At 45.1% G+C, this 19,518-nt stretch overlaps 6 protein-coding genes across 6 annotated transcripts; 4 read left to right on the forward strand and 2 right to left on the reverse strand.

Annotated features, from left to right (window-relative positions):
- Window positions 1-8: 8 nt before the first annotated feature.
- On the reverse strand, window positions 9-1,673 carry BJ212DRAFT_1342225 (uncharacterized protein). Its single transcript, XM_041335175.1, has 6 exons — window positions 1,333-1,673; window positions 1,103-1,281; window positions 727-1,056; window positions 582-675; window positions 469-522; window positions 9-412 (listed from the first exon to the last, which is right to left on the reverse strand). The coding sequence occupies exons 1-6, from the start codon at window positions 1,436-1,438 to the stop codon at window positions 114-116; spliced, it is 1,062 nt and encodes a 353-aa protein (XP_041195191.1). The 5' UTR covers window positions 1,439-1,673; the 3' UTR covers window positions 9-113.
- Window positions 1,674-3,772: 2,099 nt separating this feature from the next.
- BJ212DRAFT_1267936 (uncharacterized protein) lies at window positions 3,773-3,955 on the reverse strand (the record flags this gene model as incomplete). The annotated part of the gene is made up of 1 exon (XM_041330689.1): window positions 3,773-3,955. One exon carries the CDS (start codon window positions 3,953-3,955, stop codon window positions 3,773-3,775), a length of 183 nt encoding a protein of 60 aa, XP_041195192.1.
- Window positions 3,956-4,248: 293 nt separating this feature from the next.
- On the forward strand, window positions 4,249-4,665 carry BJ212DRAFT_1554793 (uncharacterized protein; the record flags this gene model as incomplete). The annotated part of the gene is made up of 1 exon (XM_041341940.1): window positions 4,249-4,665. The coding sequence occupies one exon, from the start codon at window positions 4,249-4,251 to the stop codon at window positions 4,663-4,665; it is 417 nt and encodes a 138-aa protein (XP_041195193.1).
- A 615-nt stretch (window positions 4,666-5,280) lies between these two features.
- BJ212DRAFT_1267786 (uncharacterized protein) lies at window positions 5,281-5,490 on the forward strand (the record flags this gene model as incomplete). The annotated part of the gene is made up of 1 exon (XM_041330681.1): window positions 5,281-5,490. A coding segment is annotated over one exon (210 nt), but the record flags the coding sequence as incomplete, so codon positions are not given.
- An 809-nt stretch (window positions 5,491-6,299) lies between these two features.
- Window positions 6,300-6,485, forward strand: BJ212DRAFT_1267406 (uncharacterized protein; the record flags this gene model as incomplete). Its single annotated transcript, XM_041330660.1, has 1 exon — window positions 6,300-6,485. The coding sequence occupies one exon, from the start codon at window positions 6,300-6,302 to the stop codon at window positions 6,483-6,485; it is 186 nt and encodes a 61-aa protein (XP_041195195.1).
- A 5,882-nt stretch (window positions 6,486-12,367) lies between these two features.
- BJ212DRAFT_1267244 (uncharacterized protein) lies at window positions 12,368-12,550 on the forward strand (the record flags this gene model as incomplete). The annotated part of the gene is made up of 1 exon (XM_041330643.1): window positions 12,368-12,550. The coding sequence occupies one exon, from the start codon at window positions 12,368-12,370 to the stop codon at window positions 12,548-12,550; it is 183 nt and encodes a 60-aa protein (XP_041195196.1).
- Between the last annotated feature and the right edge of the window lie 6,968 nt (window positions 12,551-19,518).

Consider the following 19,518-nt stretch of genomic DNA (forward strand, 5'->3'; position numbering starts at 1 on the left):
GGCCAGGAATAAACAAAACTTGGTGTCACGTTCCCTCTACATCTACACTTATAAGCTTTGTCATCACTACTGCACATTTGGAACGGCTACAGTTTACTATCTTTCTTCCGCCTTCATCGTCTCCTCACAGGGCCTTTCGGTTTCGCGAATGACGGTTTCGCAGGGTCATCCTGCCGAGCACCATTATTGTTGACAATAGCACCTGTGGGTCCATCATGGTTGAGACCGGCCTTGAGGAAGGTCTCATCGAGTTCCGCTGGGTCCGACGTTTCAATCCTCTTTGTTGCAAGTGGGAATATTGACCCAGTTTCCACCAAGAAATCCTTCGCCGCAAGATAAGTTGACATTGCCGCTGATGAATAGAGCATCCTGTGTCGAACAGGTGATGTCGTAGGGCAAGAGTATATAAAGACTGAGCAAGCAAGTCAGATGTATTGCGTGCGGTGCAGCGGGAGTAGTGACACGAACCGATGTCTCCGCCTGCCTGAGAATACGGGTTTGTCCACGCATAAAATATATATGCTAATGAAAGAACGTGAGCGTAGCACAAAAAGCACGATCACAGTGCAAGGAGCGCGTACATGGTTCATCACTTGGTATACTTGAACTCAAATTATCCACTGTTACGTCTGCGAAAGAGTCCAGCTCAAGCGACTCGGTTGATGGTTCGATTTTCTGAAACGATTGGTGAACGCCTCGCTCGATGTAATCAATAAGGATACGAACCAATATGACGATCCGACTATCATTTCGCGACCCAAGCCCCTTCACAGCGTCCTCAGCTTCCGAGGACCAAGACAGGCCGACGCGTTGACCAATGTGGCTCTTTCTTACATTACTGCCTTCATAACTGTTTCCAGCTTCTCGTTCGGCCGCCTTGATATTTGCCATTTCTTGCTCCCGCGCGCTCAGAGGCTTGGGTGCAGCCTGGTGCCTCTTGTGAGCCTCATAGCCTTCAGGTGTCAAGTCCGCTTTGCAGGTCGCAAATAGACTGTCCGTGAAAATAGTCGAGCCCAGCGACTTGGTCAAAGAACCCCGTGTTGAAGCATACAGTGTCTGGGCTGATCAGATTGTTTCCAACAATATCAACAACAATACCTACCTTATCCCGAACGTTGGCAAAATCTGGCACATAGCTAATTGCAAGCCATTCTGAAGGAGGGTCATCGAGACGCGCCAGGATATAACATGGTTCCTTGTCTTCAAGATATTCTTGAAGTTGTACCAAATCCTCGTTTAAGGAATTGGCGGTTGGCAAGGAGGCTACAGAAACGAGAGACTCTGTCTGATGGTATGAGATCACTAATGATGCAAACAGGTAAACTAGCAGACCGTCCTGAATGATGACTTTGATGAATCGGACATTCTGTGTCTCGACAGCATCGGAGAATGCTTTTGTTAGCTCGGGGGAGACACCAATTCCAGAGGTAGCGGCCATCGTGTTGGGGTGGTTGTGGTATTGAACTGAATCTTTGACTGAATCAAGTCGTTTGAATTGGCAGTTCTTGTAGCCCGTTTCGTTTTTATATTGCCCAAGGCAAAGCTTGCATGTGGTGCTGCGGTCAAGTCGTCACGTTAAGGAGAATCCCATTGCCAAGCACCGCACTGATCTATAAAAACTGTAATTGGTGATTGCTCTCATGTTGCAATCGCAGCAAATCGCAGTAAAGTACATAAAGGAACTAATGCCATCCAACAACTTGTTACTTGCACGATTGGGTAAGCGAGGGTATGGGAACATTTCCTAATATGGAAGTCAACACACCAAGCGGCGAGGCCCTGAGTACGTCCTGCGCCGCATGCAGCCGCTGCGGTATGGTATTTGCCGCGACATTCCAAACTGGAATACACTTGGACGGATTTTGGTCAGGCTGGCTGTGCGAAAGAATTATGCTTGCTTCACACATATGGTGATGTCATTGATTCACCTCACTCGGGTTTGGTACCATGTGAACTAATCGATATGTTTTAGCTACTTCTGTAGCACATGCATTATGTTGTGAAAGCCACGAAGTACACATTTCACGCATGTGAGCCTGCCAGTATTATCATGCGAGAAATAACTGTTGGAATACGCAAGCGCACTCGCAGCTGAGGCGCACCATTGAATGCTCTTGTATTTTTGTTCTTATTGTCCAGCGACTCGTATGTTTTCCATTATGTGCTCTTGTTTTATCTTCTTCCCATTGTACCTACTGAATCTTTGGATTGCTTGGGCCTGTGTTCCTTTTGTCGTCATTTCACTCACTTATCCGCTCGTACAAGAGCACTCGTGTCTATTTAGTTCATGCAGATTTTCGTACTAGTACCTCAGACGTTTGCATTCACGTGCAACGACTGAGGTAAAGAACTCTATTTTGACTCGTATATTTACCTTAACTAATGCTACGTAGAGTATCTGTCTCCCGCAGGTAAATATACCAAGACGTTTGCATTCACACGCAACGACTGAGAGTATCTGTCTCCTGCAGATCCATGTGATTATACTTGTGTTATTCTTATAATAACTACTGAAGGAGCTGTCTGGTGTGTGCTTAACCTTTTAATTTTCATTCTTCTGAGCTCTCGTGGAAGTGATGCTCCATCAGGGAAATATAATTTGCTACAGAGTGCTCTGTAGCACAATCCAACCCGCTGAAGTCATTTTTTTTCAGGAGGAAGCCTATCAGGCAGATTCCTTGAATGAGAACACTGAGCCAATGAGGGCTTGGGAGGCCATATGGGATGAAGCAATGATGCTGAGAAATCCTCACACCTGAGCTGCAGAACTGTACACAAGGTGCTGCTGGATTGACTGGACCTCAGCCATTGGTCACTGAAATATTTTCTGTTCTATGCAATGTTGACTGCATCAAGGAAGAACTGTGGTGAGAACAGTGCGGGTGAGTTTGCAGATGACTTTGTCAAGTTTCAGAACGAGCATCCTGACTTCGTCCTACATTCTCATTTTGAAAATACTGTGGTCATCATTATGCAGATTCGATCCATAGCTGCATTGCTCATCAAAAACTCAGTTATGAAGAGGTTATCAATGGATTCATATCTGACGGTGTGCATGGCTACTGGATGGATCATAGATCACCTATTGGATATTTGCTAGTATTGAAGAGGCACAAGAGTACAATTACTAATTTACCTGGACAGTGAACACAAAGTTGATGGGTTGATTGAATTGTCCGAATGTGCCATGCATAATGACAATCAAAGCTGTGGTGGTGCCAAGCCAAGCAGATGTGAGACATGATGCTGAACCAACTATTTGCTTCCATCTGCCCTCTCACCTTTGAAAGCTTGTATATTGTTTCAGTCATCTGATTTGTGACATCAGAGGACTTGTGAACCGAAGATATTGTCCATATGCCGATATATGATCATATATAGGAAAGGTTTTCTTTATATTGGAATATAAAGTTATATAAAGCCATGCATAATGTCGGAAAACCACCACAATCAATGTGAAGCACCCTGGGTAGACTCACGAATTCTCTGATGGTGTTCCAAATGTGTGCAGAATTCAGACTTGCAAGTGGTAGTGAACAATAAATTAATAACTAAGTGCACAAAAAACAGAGGTCGGGCTATGTTTTCAAGCAAAGTAGACCACCAATGTGCTCGCAATATCCGGGCATACCTGCAATAGCTATGTCATACACAGATGAATCAAATACATGTAGATCTTCTGATTGTCAGTCAGTCTTAAATCATCTGAAATTGTCACTCTCCAGAGCCATAGGTGACTAGGGATGATACATTATCTGTACAAACTTGGTGGCTAAGTCTCAGTGCAGCAGGTCCAGCAGTCACGAAATTGGGCTGCATACCACCCTTCCACACACTCAGTTTCCTCAGGATAGCATGGCAATATACAGATTCCAGTGTTGCTATCAGTAGCAGCTGCCTTCACCCCAGTGACAGCAGCAAGGACAGTAAGGACAGCAAACTGAATAAGCTTCATTGTATCTAGTATGCAAGTTTATTTAGTGATAGTCATCAGTGTGAGAACACCACACACCAACAAAAGTTTGAATGTGCGGTTGAGTACATGAAGGTGCTGCTGCATATTCCAACCTCGCTATACCCATTTAGTACGTTACATAAGCTACCTATTATTTTCACTCATGCATAGCAAAGCTCGCTCCCTCAGTGACTTCTACCAAGATCACTGAGCTCGTATACTTGCTACAGGTCATGAGCTCTGCACTCGTCAACTAAAAACATAACCAAGTATACAAAAAAATATAGCCTGCCATGTCCAGCTCTAACAGTAAACTTGGAGAAGATTTTCTACATGTCCCAAAGCTTGCTGTGGACAGAGAAAATTGGATGACCTACAAAGATAGAATGCAATGGTCAGTAGATGCTCATGGGTTCCTTGGTCACCTAGATGGGACCGAGAAGAAACCAGTAGATCCCTCGACATTATTGGGAAGAGGAGCATCATGGTCACCAAGTATGATGGACAAGGTCAGAGAACTTGCTGCATACAAGACTGCACTGAAGGAGTGGCGCATGGGGGAGGCAATAACGAAGCAGCAAATTGCCAGCACAATCCCTGACTCTTTGTTCATCCAAGTCAAGGGCTTGGATACAGCACAAAAGATTTTCACGTACCTTTCGAATCTCTTCGAGAAGTGTTCTTGTGTAGTCTCTGTTGAACTACTGTGAAAGTTACAAGACCAAAAATGCTCTGAAAAGGGTAACATCAGAGAACACTTTGACAAGCTGCGAATGATTCGCAAGCAACTGTCCTCACTAGGCCATGCCCCAACAGATGAAAGCTTCATGGCAATCATCATGAGCTCACTACCTGCATCATATGACCCCCACTTGTCAGCACTGACAGCATCTGCTAAAGTCTCAAGCATTCAACTCACCGCAGACATATTGATATCAACAATAGTAGATGAATTCGACTGCTGAGCAGCCAAGACAAAGAAGAGCAGCTTGTCGAATGATGATGCAGCCTATAATGCGAATGCAGGTAAACAAACTTGTTGAATCAAGGGGAACTGTCACAATTGTGGCAAGTATGGCCACATGCAATGAGACTGCAGAGGTGAAGGAGGAGGTGCAGCAGGAGGCAAAGCAGGGGAGAAGTCCTTTGGAAAAGGGAAGGACAGGAAACCTGAGACTGCCGCAAAAGCCAAGGATAATGAGGAAGATGATGAACCTGAAGGTGTTTGGTTAATGGATGATACAGATGAGACAGGAGAAGAGCAAACATCATTCACCTATGCAACCCTAGCAAACTTGAACTCCCAATGCGAATCTTGAACCGAGTTGCTTGACTCAGGTGCATTGAGACATATGTCATCCTATCATGATCTGTTCCAAGATTTCGTCAACATCATGCTGAAACACATTACAACCACTGACAAACACACCTTCAAGGCCACTGGCAAAGGGAATATTATGATTACACTGCCAAATGCAAGTCAAGCATGTGAATACTCCTCAAAGATGTCCTATATGCACCGAAGATGGGCATAACCTTGGTTTCCATCAGCTGTCTCACGGCAGCTGGATATGCTGCATTGTTCTGTGCAAGCTTGTGCAAGATCTTCAGTGATGCAAAGAAGCTACTGGGGGAGGTCCCAGTCTCTAAGAGTTTATACTGTGTAAAGGGCCCCAGGAAGTTATTTGCTGGACTTGTGAATGCAGATGAAACACTCACCATGTGCAAAATTCATGCTAGACTTGGTCATATCTCCCTGGACAGCATCATGAAGATGATATGAAATGGTGTCATCACTGGAATCAAGCTGGATCCCTCAGATGCAATGATGGAGAAATGCAACTCTTGCAAATATGCAAAAGCCACCCGCAAACCAATTGGAAAAATCCATGACCCTCCGAGACGCAAGAAGTTTGGTGATGAAGTCCATAGTGACCTCTGGGGTCCATCTCCTGTACAAACTCCTGGGTATAAAGAGTACTTTGTGTCATTCACTGATGACTTCACTCAATTTTCTCACCTGTACCTGCTACGCACAAAGGATGAAGCCTTCAGTGCATATAAGTTCTTTGAAGCCTGGGCAAACACACAGTTTGACACAAAAATCAAACGATTTCACTCCAATTGAGGGGGAGAATTCACTAGAGAAGAGTTCACTTGTTATCTCAACAGTAAAGGCACTGAACACAAACTCACCGTACATGACACTCCAGAGCACAATGGAGTTGCAGAGAGACTCAACCGCACTGTCTCTGAATGAATGTGTGCACTGTTGCATGCCAGTGAACTACCCAAGTTCCTATGGGGGGAGGCCATCATGCATGTCACCTGGTTAAAGAACCGGATGGCAACTCATGTCCTGGACAACAAGACACCATATGAGATGCTGTACAAAAAGGTGCCAAACCTAAAGCACCTACCAGTCTGGGATTGCCATGTCAAAGTACACTCAACAAATGGCTCCAAGCTCAATATGTGTGCCATAGATGGCAGATGGATGGGATTTGATCACAACAGCAATGGTCACTGAGTTTACCTCTCAGAAACTCGAAGGATAGCTGTGGAGAGGAGTGTCAGATTAGATACAGCAGAGGTGAGAATACCTATAGGAGGACCAAGTGGACTGGAAAGCTGTACAGTATGAATCTATGATGTTGGTTCAGTACCCAATGAATCAATGAGCCAAGCATTACACACTGATAACCCCAATAAAGCACCCAGCAATACTCCAACACCACCCCATAATCCCATTCCTCCTTCTAGAGACCACCTGGGACCACAGTTTGAACAAACTGAGCAGCCACACCATTCTGGAAGGGTGAGAATAGAGTCAGCCTACATTAGAAGTCTGTGCGATGGCACAGGCACCACAGACGGCAAGAACACTGCTTTACCTCCTGGGATGCAGCCTGTGGGGGAGTCCAGTAACCTGGCCGCTAAGCTAGGAATGGCAGGGGAGTATGGTGAGATAGATGAGGATGATGAAGAGGTCTTCACAATGGTCACAGGAGTAGCGGCAATAGAAGGGACTGATCCCACCACAGTCAAGGAAGCAAGTGCATGGACTGATTGGCCTAAATGGGAAGGGGCAATCAATAAGGAGTTAAATGCACTGGAAGAAGCACGTACCTGGACTGTTGTTGAATGGCTGGACAATGTCAACATTGTGGGATGCAAGTGGGTCTTCAGAATAAAGAGAAACACTGATGGAGAAATTGAGAAGTATAAAGTGAGATTAGTAGCAAAAGGGTACTCACAGGTTTACAGCCTCGACTACTACAATACCTATGCGCTAGTGGCGCGTCTTGCCTCCCTTCAAACAATCCTGCAGTTGCAGCCAGGAGAGATTGGGACATTGACAGTTTTCAATTTCCACAGTGCATTCCTAAATGGGAAGTTAGACACTGATGAGGTAATCTATATGGAACTCCCACCTGGACTCAACATCGACAACAAGTTCAAACATCCTGTCGCCCTGCCTTCATGTCGCCCTCTATGGATTGAAACAAGGCACCCTCAAGTGGTACCAGGAACTCTGCTGGCTATTGTTCAGTTTAGGGATGAAAAGAGCAGAGTCAGATTGGGGAGTGTTTTTCAAACACATAGGCACAGATATTCTCATTCTCATGTCTCATGTTGATGATTGTACTCTCACCGGCTAGCAACAGCAACCTCATCACTCAGTTCAAGTCTGATGTAGCAGCTTGCTTCAAGCTCACAGATCTCAGCCCCATCACATCATTGCTCAGCATGAAGGTCATGCAGACCATCTCCTTCTCCCATGAAAGCTACATCGAATCCATTCTCGCTAAGTACAACTTCTCTGACCTCAAACCTTCCTCCATCCCCATGGATCCTAATGTCCCGCTCTCACAATCCATCCCCAAGACTCCTGCAGAGTCCACACTCATGAAGCACATCCCATATCATGAGGCCATCGGCTCACTTATGCACCTCGCAGTGGGCACTTGCCCCAACATAGCATTTGCTGTTTCAACCATTGCCCAATATGGCACAAACCCTGGCATAGCCCATTGGGAGGCTGTTAAGAAAATCTTTCAGTACCTTACAGGTACCAAGAAGATGGCACTCACCTTTGGCCAAGGTAAACTTGGCCTCGAAGGCTATGCTGACACAGATGGTGCCTCCCAAGAGCACAGACACACTATCTCCAGCTATGCATTTTTGCTGGATGGTGGGGCCATGTCCTGGAGCTCAAAGAAGCAGGAGCTGGTGACACTCTCCACTACAGAGGCTGAATACATTGCTGCCATGCACGCAGCAAAGGAAGCCATCCGGCTTCATCGCCTTATCTCCAAAGTCTTTTGTCCGCTTGCCCAACTGACCATCCTTTACTGCAACAATCAGTCTGCCATTGCACTTGCTAATTCTGGCATGTTTCATGTGCACACCAAGCACATAGATATCCACTATCATTTCATTCATTTTTCAATTGACAAAGGTTCTATTTTACTAGAGTACTGTCCTACAGACAACATGGTTGCAGACACTCTCACCAAACCCCTTCCTAGCCTCAAAGCTAAGCACTTCACCACCATGCTTGGCCTCCACTCAGTTTGAGAGGGAGTGTTGCATATTCCAACCTCACTATACCCATTTAGTATGTTACATAAGCTACCTATTATTTTCACTCACGCATAGCAAAGCTCACTCCCTCAGTGATTTCTACCAAGATCACTGAGGTCAGTACCTTCTATTCATATAGTACATACTTATCTAACAGCTACTGCAGCTCATATACTTGCTACAGGTATATATATCAATATAAGTGACTTCTACCAAGATCACTGAGCTTGTATACTCGCTACAGGTGCTATAGCAGCTTGAAGTCTAGGAAAAACTGCATGACATCAATTGAGTGAAACAGATCCAGCCCACACAGGGCCACTCACCCAAAGTTTCAAGGTGTTTGTCCTGAGGCTTTTGGGATACAACCATGTTCAATTTATATTTCTCACTGTTAGTGCAGAACGGTTTCTGGTACCCTGTTATCAGTTGGATTTTCCTCGGTTCTCCCAAATAACTTCTAACCCCAAGCAAACACAGTCCGAACACCTCATGGCATTCACAACGAAGCTACCCCAGATTCTACCCATGTGTTCATGCATAGTATGCCATGATAGACAGGCAGCTTCGATATGTAGGGCTGCAAGTTGTGCTCCAGGAGAAGTGTGATGAATATGATATTGAGAGTGAGGTGGTGTGGTAGAAAGTGATAGAAATGGTGTAAAAAGATGCAGGTATGTGTATGTAAAGCTTGTGCCTTCAGACAATGGATTATGCGTGCTGGGAAGAGCCACACAATCTTTTCACAAAGTACATCCAAAGCGAGATATGTACAAGAGGGAAGAAGTATGGATAGAAACATACAGATTCTGCAAATTTGGAAGCTGCACCCATCCAGCATCAATCTTGTCATTGACCAAATGGCCATCGAGCCACTGGCAGGATATGAGAGATGACAATAAATATGAAATTTATCTGGGGTGCCGTCTATTGGAGCCTTGTTCAACCATGACTTGCAAAGGAGAGGAATGGAAGTGACTGAACTTCACAAAAAGCTTGTGATGAGAGTATAAACCTGATCATGAATATCAACCCTTTGCAAGTTCCTCCATGGCATGCCCATCATAAACCCCAAAGATCTTAGCTCCAGGGTGATCATAAGAAGTGTAAGGGCTGGTGAGAGGAGAGAGATGATGGCCTACAGGAAGACCATTGTGGAGATTGTTAGTTCTGGGAATTGGTGCATGAGATTGGCCATAGTAGTGTGTTCAAGAAGTATATTGAGGTCATCCTTCAAATAAGGTGTGTTAATAATAACAAGGACATGCCTCTTTGACAATATACTGTGATTACAGTGGTAGCCACAGAGGAAATAGCCCAGTCTTGTCCTTTGTTCATCTCTGCAAATGGACACATCTGAGTCACGTCTCTTTGTGTTCTCACCCTTGATAATGCTGTGTACAATTGATTGTGAGCAAAGGGATCTGTTTGAAGGTTGAGCAACAATTAAATGTATTGCATATGTGAGTCATAAAGAAGTCTTGGTAGCACACACATAGGGTTCCACATGGGTAACACCAACCCATCAATGTTGCGGTTTATGGAAAACACCATGAGGGTGACTTTGACATGCATATTAATATTGCTATTACATGAATATCTCCGATTTCTGGAGTGGTGATAAATCTGTCGTATCACCAGAAATTCTTTCTGTCAATCCAATCTTGAGACTTGAGGTCTGAAGCTTCTTACCCCCACTAGCCCTCACCTAACCATAAACTACCCTGCTAGTGGGTCATGGTCACTGGACGCGACTGGCTGGCTGGTCGTCTTTTTTGCAGTTGCAGTCGTGTGACAGGTCTTGTATTGTATTCCCACTAGGTACATAGGCTCAGTAGTATCAGTCCTAAACAGAATGAGAAGGTTGGTGCAGTTGGGGTAGTGGTAGTAGTAGTCCCCTGATGAGAACTTTCACAGGTTCAAAACCACTGCCACCCCCCGCCATCTGGCATCCCTCTTGTCCCAGCTAACAGACCCTTATCCTAGGAGATGGGTGACTGCAGTAGTAGCTAAGGATGTTGTCTGCCTTGTGATGCTCTGCTGGACAGCTCTGGCCATGTATGTGGCAGAGCCTGCTACCAGGTAAATTTTACTGCATTAGCTAATCACTCTCTCAAGTGTCAACCAACCAATCACATTCTCCACATCTAGTGCTGGTCTCAGAGCTACTGCTATGCCATGCACATATCTGGGTATGTGAGACAGTGAATTTGAGCCAGTTTGAGACCCACCATGTGCAAAGCCTCTGATTACCCATATCATTGAATTTGTTATTAAAAGTTAGTGTTTTGTCATGGGTACATACAATTGGTGCCATACTTGCCAAGGACGTGTCCTGGTCCATCATCAATCATTAGCTAACTGCTCAGTGCTCCTGTTCGCTGAGATCCCATATATGTTCTTCACTGTGTCACATCTTGCTGGGTGTCACACATGCCAAACCGTACGACATGTGAGATGTCTGCATATTTTACATCCAAAAATTAACAGATTTGAGACCCAGAATAGGGTCACAAGGTGGACAAACATATGAGGGAGCTTCCAGGGCGATTGCTTATGGATGGTCCAAGACTTGTTGGTTTCATTCTGTTTGAGAGGGTCATTGTTATTTGATATTGAGATGAGCTAGGTTTTGCCTGCGAGTGACACTGGTTCACTCAGCCCAAGCTTTTACATGTAAGCACACCAGCTTGCCTAAGTTCTCATAATCAGTACATATACTGTCACTGATGCTGAAAGCTAAGCTTTCAGTATTTCACCTTTTGGTGTAATGGTTATGTGGGTGGCAGTCTGACCATGTTACATTACATGTGGGAAAATTTGATGTGGTTCAAACATTCAAACATTCAAGCTTCTTAGGAGCCCTAGACATGCTTCTTGAATGCACCAGCTTTTCCCAGAACTAACCTACAAACTTCGCAACGGCCCTCCTAATAGTATAGGCCATGATCTCTCCCCTCTCATCAGTTCTTACACTCCCGATGCATCTCCCTGGAGCTGAGATCTTCAAAGAAGTCTGTGACTTGTATGCCGCAGAGGAACCTGTGAAGGGTCGACACTCATTACAAGCTTTTTGCAAAATTCAGTCTCCTTTGCAAGTCATGGTTAAATAGGGCTTAGACGGCACCCCAGATAAATTTCATATTTGTCATCATGTCTCATGTGATGCCAGTGGCTCAATGGTCCATTCAGTTAATGATGAAATTGATGCTGAATGGGGTGCAACTTCTGCATCTGCAGAATCCATATGTATGGCTCTTTCTAGCATGCATAACCCATCATTTGAAGGCATGAGCTTCATGTACACATACCTGTGTCTCATACCCATGTATTTTCATGTATCTTTCTATCACTTTCAATCACACCATCTCAGATCCAACACATTCCTCCTGGAGCACAACCTGGTGCTCCACATATCAAAGCTGCCTATTGTGGCATACTATGCATGAACATTAAACTGAAGCAAACACATGAATAGGGTCTGGGGTGTTTGAATTGTGAATACCGTGGGGTTAGAAGATGTTTGAAGGAGCTGAGTAAAATCCAACTGATAACAGGGTACCAGAAACCATTCTGCACTAACAGCAAGAAATATAAATTGAACATGGTTGTATCCCAAAATCTTCAGGACAAACACCTTGAAACTTTAGGTGAGTGGCCTTGCATAGACTGGATATGTTTCACTCAATCGATGTCATGCAGCTTTTCCTAGACTTCAAGCTGCTATAGTGCCTTTGCATACTCAACCGCACTTCCAAACTTTTGTTGGTGTGTGGTGTCCTCGCACTGATGACCATCACTAAATAAACTCGCATACTAGATACAATGAAACTTATTCAGTTTGCCGTCCTTGCCGTCCTTGCTGCTGTTACTGGGGTGAAGGCAGCTGCTACTGATAGCAACACTGGAATCTGTATATTGCCATGTTTTTCCAAGGAACCTGAGTGCACAGAAGGGTGGTATGCAGTCAAACTTGGTGACTGCTGGACCTGCTGCACTGAGGCTTAGCCATCTATTTTGTACAGATGATGTATCACATCTAGTTACCTGTGGTTCTCGGCTGGCTGGCAATGGGAAGATTTACATGTATTCAGTATGACACAGCTATTGCAGGTACACCCAGATATTGCAAGCACATTTATGTCAAACTAAAATGAATATGCATTCCTGCAATTGAGCATCAATGAGCCAAGGAAAATATGATGGTCACTCAGTAATTCAAACCAATAGTGTTGGAGGCGGCACCTGGGACCCATTAAGGGAATTAATTAAAGTCTACAGAACCCTCTCCCCACTAAAGTGGGTGTCAGGGATGTGTAGCATCAATCTGAGCTATGTACCCAATCCTTGTCAGCCAGCTCTCACAGTGGACCAGCAATCCTGTGCTTTGAATGGTTGCTCACAATACACAGGCTCTCAAAGATGAGAGGGCAAATGGAGGCAAATGGTTAATTCTTAATGTCATGTCTCACACTTGTTTTGCTTGGCACCCACTTTGGATTCCTGTCATATCCCATATGCCAGACATAGATCCCATCATATTCCCACACTTTCCAGACCTATTTCCAGACCCCATATCTGACTCATTCCTGGATCCCCTATCCTGTCCACCCTACACACATTCCATCCAGCAAGACATCTGGACTTTACCTCCTCTTGGATTCTGGACTACATCCACCACCTCACATATCTCAGTCCTGTTTCCACCCTGATCCCCAGATTTCCGGACCTCCAGATATTAACTGTTACTATCTCCGGACCTATTCCCACCCTCTATCCAAGATCCTGCGCCTATCCCCATTTAGGCATCTCTGCCTTTCCGGTTCTCGGTTATCTCTCTTTTCATCTTGCTGATTGATCCTTGTACGAGTCTTCATCTCCGAGTTCATTTACTTATGTTCCGTCTTACTTACCAATGTGTTTCCGCATGCTCATACATAGCCTTACTCCTTTGCTTACTGATCCTCTCAGATAGCCTCTAGTATATAACCCCTGTACAACTACAGTAGAGTCCTCAGTCTGAATATCACCTTAGACTTGCCCAATCTTCTTCCAGACTTCAGTCCGTCTGAGTCTTGCCCTTTTCCATAAGGCCTAGGGATGGATTCCCTAGGCCAGAATTCCGGACCTTCGGATTTGTCCCCTATGTCTCTGTCCCAAGTCTAGGGATTGCTTCCCTAGACTGGAGTCTTGCCTTTCCAGCACCTACCCTCTCTCTGGACTTTGGTCCACTTCCTGTCTCTCCGACTCTACCTAAGGGTAGTCTACCTCTGTTTGCTTCTACATTGGACTTCATTGGACCATCATCAGACTTCCTCTGAAATGAAGGGCACATACTCAGGTAAGGGGCACAGCATATGAGCTGAGGCCAAGCCCCTCTGAGTCAGTCTCTCTCCTTTGAGCATGGTTCTTAATAATTCCGGCTCCTTCAGCTGGTGATCCTGAAGATATGGATTTCCATGGCAGGAGGCCCACTGGTGTTGCGACTAGGATGGCACAATGCAGATACTGATAAGAGTACGTCGTGTGGTCAGCCTTCAATGTAAGGTTCTAAGACTAGTCGAGAGAGGTCTCACTAGAATATCGGTTATCAGTGACTTAGATTGGAGGTCCAAGTTAGTTCAAGGGAAACCCTGTACAAGACTGAGCTTATTGGTCTAGCTACTTAGGCAGGTATGTACACATCATCAAAGCAGAGTAGATGTCATCAGCGACAGCAACGATTGTGAGTAATCAGAATGGAAAGAACCCGTCTATTGATGGCGCGTATGACGTAAACAAAGAGATAAGGAAACAAGGGGGTAGATTACCTGTAACCGGGTGCATGTGCAACAGGGTGATATTTTTCGGCCTTCCAATTTCCTGACTCTGCTCAGTGTTACCACACAAAGTATCTCATCGACAAACCATATGCAAGCGTCTTGGTCAGTTCCTCAAGTTGTCATATCACCTTGATCTTTGGCCCAAGTTTGCGAGATATCACCTGCTGTAGCCAATATGCCATTATTTGGCAGGCGGCTGCATGCTGTTTCACTACCATCGGATCGCCTGTCTGCTGTTCATCTTTATCACTCATCATTTGCCTCTCTAATCTTACTGGTCACCAGTACTGCAAGATTCTAAAATACTCTTGAGAAGTTGCAACCCATTCTCTACACCAGCAATTCCAAGGAGTGTGCAGGGCTCCTTCCATCACCTCATATGAAGTTGCACAGAACGATACTATGAGCCTAGAAAATTACAGCTGGCTATACTGCATCACGAAGGACATGTGATCATGAATGTGAAGACAAAACTCACAACTGCAAGGCTATACATGCACAGCATCATCCCATTCAAGCACTCCAATCCAGAATATCATGTGGAGCTTTGGAGTCTTTTTTACTTCTTTGTGCCTGGCTTATTGTTCAAATGTTCATGAAGGGGATGCCAGAAAAGAAGATCATGGGGTTAGTTCTATATTTATTCTTTTTTTGTATCTGGTCCCTTGGCAGTGTTTGATGGTTTGCAGCGCTTCAAGCTCAACATTGCGAACTCAGTTGTGATGCAGTAAAACTCTGATCTGGCATCAATGGATATAGATTTTGTTCTTGATCTTTTCAGGTGAACAACAGAAGATGCAGCAGCAAGGAGGAATGTGAAGGTGCCAATGGTATTGAGAATCTGAGAGGCTTGGACTAGGAACGATGAACAAGAATGAAGGCTTTAGATTCAGTGAAACAACTAGAGAACTATATTCGATGAGGAGAGGTCTTTAATACCATGATTGAGACAGAGAATCAAAGGGGAACGTGTATCAGGCATGTAGTGAAGAGTGATTGCATATGTAAAAGGAAAGGAAGAGTACATATGAGAGTGACATCAATAGTTGTATCTTGACAAATGAATCCTGTCAGAGAAGGACCTCCTAACAGACATCAAAGGCATTCCTGCAGAAGATGGGTATGAGGGATTTGACCCATTGACTTTCATGCACTCCTTGGGGATGCAGTGAAATTGGCAATTGTACACAGGGAGGCTATGGCAGGTCCAAGAGGAGCTATATGCCATTGGGTGAAATGGACATGACGTTACCTATGGGTGCCACTTCCTGCCAACAAAGTGTTTCACCAGAGTCTTGAGAATTTTAAGACTTGATGGCAGGGAATTTATATCGCTCACTGTTAGCGCTGAATGATGGAACTTACGAAATTCTCCACGTCATCCAACCACAGCCTGAAGCAGTGCTTCTGCTTCAATTTGACAAGACCAGAAACAACTAAGTTAGATCATCTTTGGACTGTAGGGGGCTGGCGCAATTGAATCGAATCATAGGTCAATTTAATTTGAATCCTGAGTCTGTTCTCTCTTTAAAGTCACTTTACAAGTGCTGCAGTCTGTGTTGCCTTGAACTCCCACCAATATCAATGGGCTTCAGCATTATGTTGTGTTTGTTGGCCCTGGAAAATCCAAGCCTAATCAGTTGGTCCTGTGCATAAGGATACATTTGGGTACTCCTCATGTGGTCAAAATATCACCATTGATTGTATTTAACATGCACATCGAACAACTCAAACAACTTGGAATGTTGAGCTTAAGTTATCCTGCCAAGTTCCAGCATTGTGATGCCTGGCTGATCCAAGCGCATACTCAGGAATCATGAGTTTGATGTCAAAAGCGTGTTTGATGAAAAATCAACTGTACTTCAAGAGCATCTTGCAGAGCTTTTAGTGGACAGAACGATGACAGGTCTGTTGTAACAATATTTGCTTTGAAGGTAGGTGTCTCCAATCCAGAGCAACAACATTAGATGAACACTCATATATAACTGCTGCTCTCAAAAACCCCTTTTGGAGAGTGCCACTAATTTTGTGGTCCAACATCGAGGACTTCATCCAGTCAATGAATACAACAATCCTGATCTCATTCCAGGCACATACTACCCCACTCCTTTTCATTTGGAATCGGAGGGTTGAAGATAATCAAACTGTGAATATATGTCACTTGTCTGGACAGTCTGCCATTGTTGACTACAGTCCGTCAGGGATTGGTGACTTGACACCGCTACAATTAACAACCAAGTGCACAAAAGATAGAGACTGGCCTATGTTTTCAAGCAAAGTTGACTACCGATGGCTTGCAGTATCTGGATGACTACGTTACGTCATATGCAGATGGCATCATATGGAGATTTTCCGATCGTCAGACTAGAGTCATCTGAAATTGTCGTTCTTCAGAACTATAGGTGACTAGACGCAATACATTATCTGTACAAAATCGATGGCTAGGGTTCAGAAGGTTCGTAACAGCAGGTCCAGCAGCCTGAGCTAGATTCAACGGGATCCTCGCACTCGCTGGGTTTCCCACCATAGCATATCGTTACACAGGTTTCAACGGTGCCATTGGTAGAAGCCTTCACCCCAGTGACAGCGGCGAGAATGGCAAGGATGGCAAACTGAATAGGCTTCATGGTATCTAGTACGGCTATGCGAGTTAGTGATGGTCATCAGTGCGAGGGCACCACACACCGACAAAATTTGAATGCGCGGTTGAGTACGTCAAGGGGTATATAGCGACTCGAACCTCAAACAAGTCCAGAGAAGGCTGCATGGTGTCGATTGAGTGAAACCGATACAGCCGCGGCATTGCCTGCACGCAAGATCACTCACCCAGAGTTTTAAGGCGTTTGTCCTGGAAATTTTGGGATGCGACCCGCGTTCAACTTCTATTTATTGCTACTTATGCGCGCAGAGTGACGGAATTCGCTATGTTAACCATCAACCGCGCCAGAAGCAGTGATTCGACTTTCTAGAATTATTGGCACGCAGGTTTCCACGTAAATGTAGAACTTCTACTCGCTGCCGAATTCACGAGTATACTTTACGTATGTTCACCTCATGGAATGGAACTGGTCACGTCACAAAACGAAGTCGGAATTGTTAGGCCATCGAAGAGTGACCTACGTTAGCAACGAGAGTGATGATACGAAGTATCAATGAAATTGATGAATGAAAGAGACGTTAGTGAAGAAAATAAAACGACAAAAGGAAGAGCAAGCGTGCGAGTGCGGGGATACACGGATTATATACCGCTCAGCGATGGCTGCAACATTAAGCTGAAGTGAACATATTGAGTAGGGTCTCATGGGGATCTTTTCATTGTGAATGGTGAGACGGGGAGTCTGGACTTTGTTTGTTCAGGGTTTGAATTCATGAAGTTGGAGTCGGTCAGAGTGAACTTCAACCGGAGCTTGTCGGAGTTTCCCATTTTGGTGTGCGGCATCTGACGGCCGACTCCGCAATTACCCGCCCAAACTCCGATCAACGTAGGACCGCACCGACGACGACAGCGCTCGGGTAGTTTGGCTGGCTTTATGCCCCCCCCCAAAAAAAAAGGTTCTATGTACTATGTCAGTGCACTGGTCGATATCACTCACTGAACCCATGACTCATCTGCCTGATGCTTCAGCTGTTAATAATAATATCGCTGTATATGATGAGATTGAATGACTTAATGCTCCATCAAAGTTGGACCCAGGGACTGCTTCATTTTCGGCATCTGAGATGGGCACATAGTCTGGCTCCAGAAAGACTTCCAAAAGATCTTCTATTAATATTGTCAAAGCACCTTGATATGATAAAGCTGTATATACCCTTCTGAAGTACTTCGGCTTCCAATGACATAGGTACCCTGTTACCGAGTGATGAGTGCCCTGTTATCCTTCTGAAGTACTTCGGTTTCTAGATGAGGCTGACAAGGTACGTGTAGCGGAACGTAAGAACGTAATGACAAGACTTCGAAAACCTCGTCAGCTGCAAATTTACCTCTGACTTACCCGAGTAGTAGAAACAGTGGCGGAAAAACCTCTTGGCCACGAACTTCAGAACAGGACAACCTTCTGGCACTCGCCAACACCAACGATGATTCGTTTACACGAAAGTCGCCACCTAAACCTCAATCAATTCAACCGTAATACAACTTGGGTTGTTCATCACTCATCTCCTTGCTCGACCAGAATCTCTGCCATCCGAACTCCCAAGTCAAGCATACGCCCTCCACCGCACTAAACTCCACTCGTCCGTCACTTTTGCTGCCCTCGTCCTTCTCTGGTGGTTGGAGGTGCGCTTTCGGGATCCTTCCTTGAAGCTGGATAAGCTTCTAAAACAGCAGAGATGTGTCTCCGACTGAGTCTGAACCTCATTGCTGTCAAGTTCCTGATCATGATAGGACATAAAACACAGCGAGGTTGGTTGCAGAGGCATTGACTATGTCAAATGCAGGTTGGTTTCAGAGAGGCTATTACGAGGAGTGTCTAATCACACGAGGCACCAAGTATATCCACAAGTCCCGGCAATGTTACATGAGGTGTATGAATCTTGTGAAGGTGAGAGATGGTGGGACCGGTCTCCAAAGTAGAATTCCTGGAGCAGAGGCTAGGTTTGCGCCATTCTTGAATGACGCATCGTTGATGGCTGGAGCGCAGATCTAGCCGAGGTCTACCTTTGTCAAGCGACTCAAGGACAACAACGGAGCAACCACATCAAAGGGAAGAAATAGCGAGTATCTCTTCGTTTTCCGGGGAGAAGAGCGCGGGGTCGAAGCTAACACTGAGGTGTTCGAGAGCAAGAGAGAAGCACTCCGAGAATTGGATTGTGAGTTCTGTAATAACCAGTGGATCATAAGGTGGTCCCCGAAGGGTTTAAATCGATGTCCAACGCTACTGATCGACAGTGGAGAAAACGGATGTTTCTAAGACAGCGAGCAAGAATGGAAAGCGACGGTGCAGCGACATGTGCTAGATTGACTTGGGAGACAAATTTTGGAATGGCATTGGTTTCTGTGCTGTTAATATTGTGTCCTGGAGTACAGAGACTTCAACGATGACAAAGAAGCCAAGTAAAGGAGCGCTCGTGTGTTAGGAACCCCTGCCTCGAGATAGAAGAGCCCCCGCAAACCACATACCGCGTCGGATGTTACGTCTGAGCTGTCTTCAGAAT

Source organism: Suillus subaureus, assembly GCF_016647635.1.
Source record: "Suillus subaureus strain MN1 chromosome Unknown BJ212scaffold_9, whole genome shotgun sequence".
Lineage (NCBI taxonomy): Eukaryota > Fungi > Basidiomycota > Agaricomycetes > Boletales > Suillaceae > Suillus > Suillus subaureus.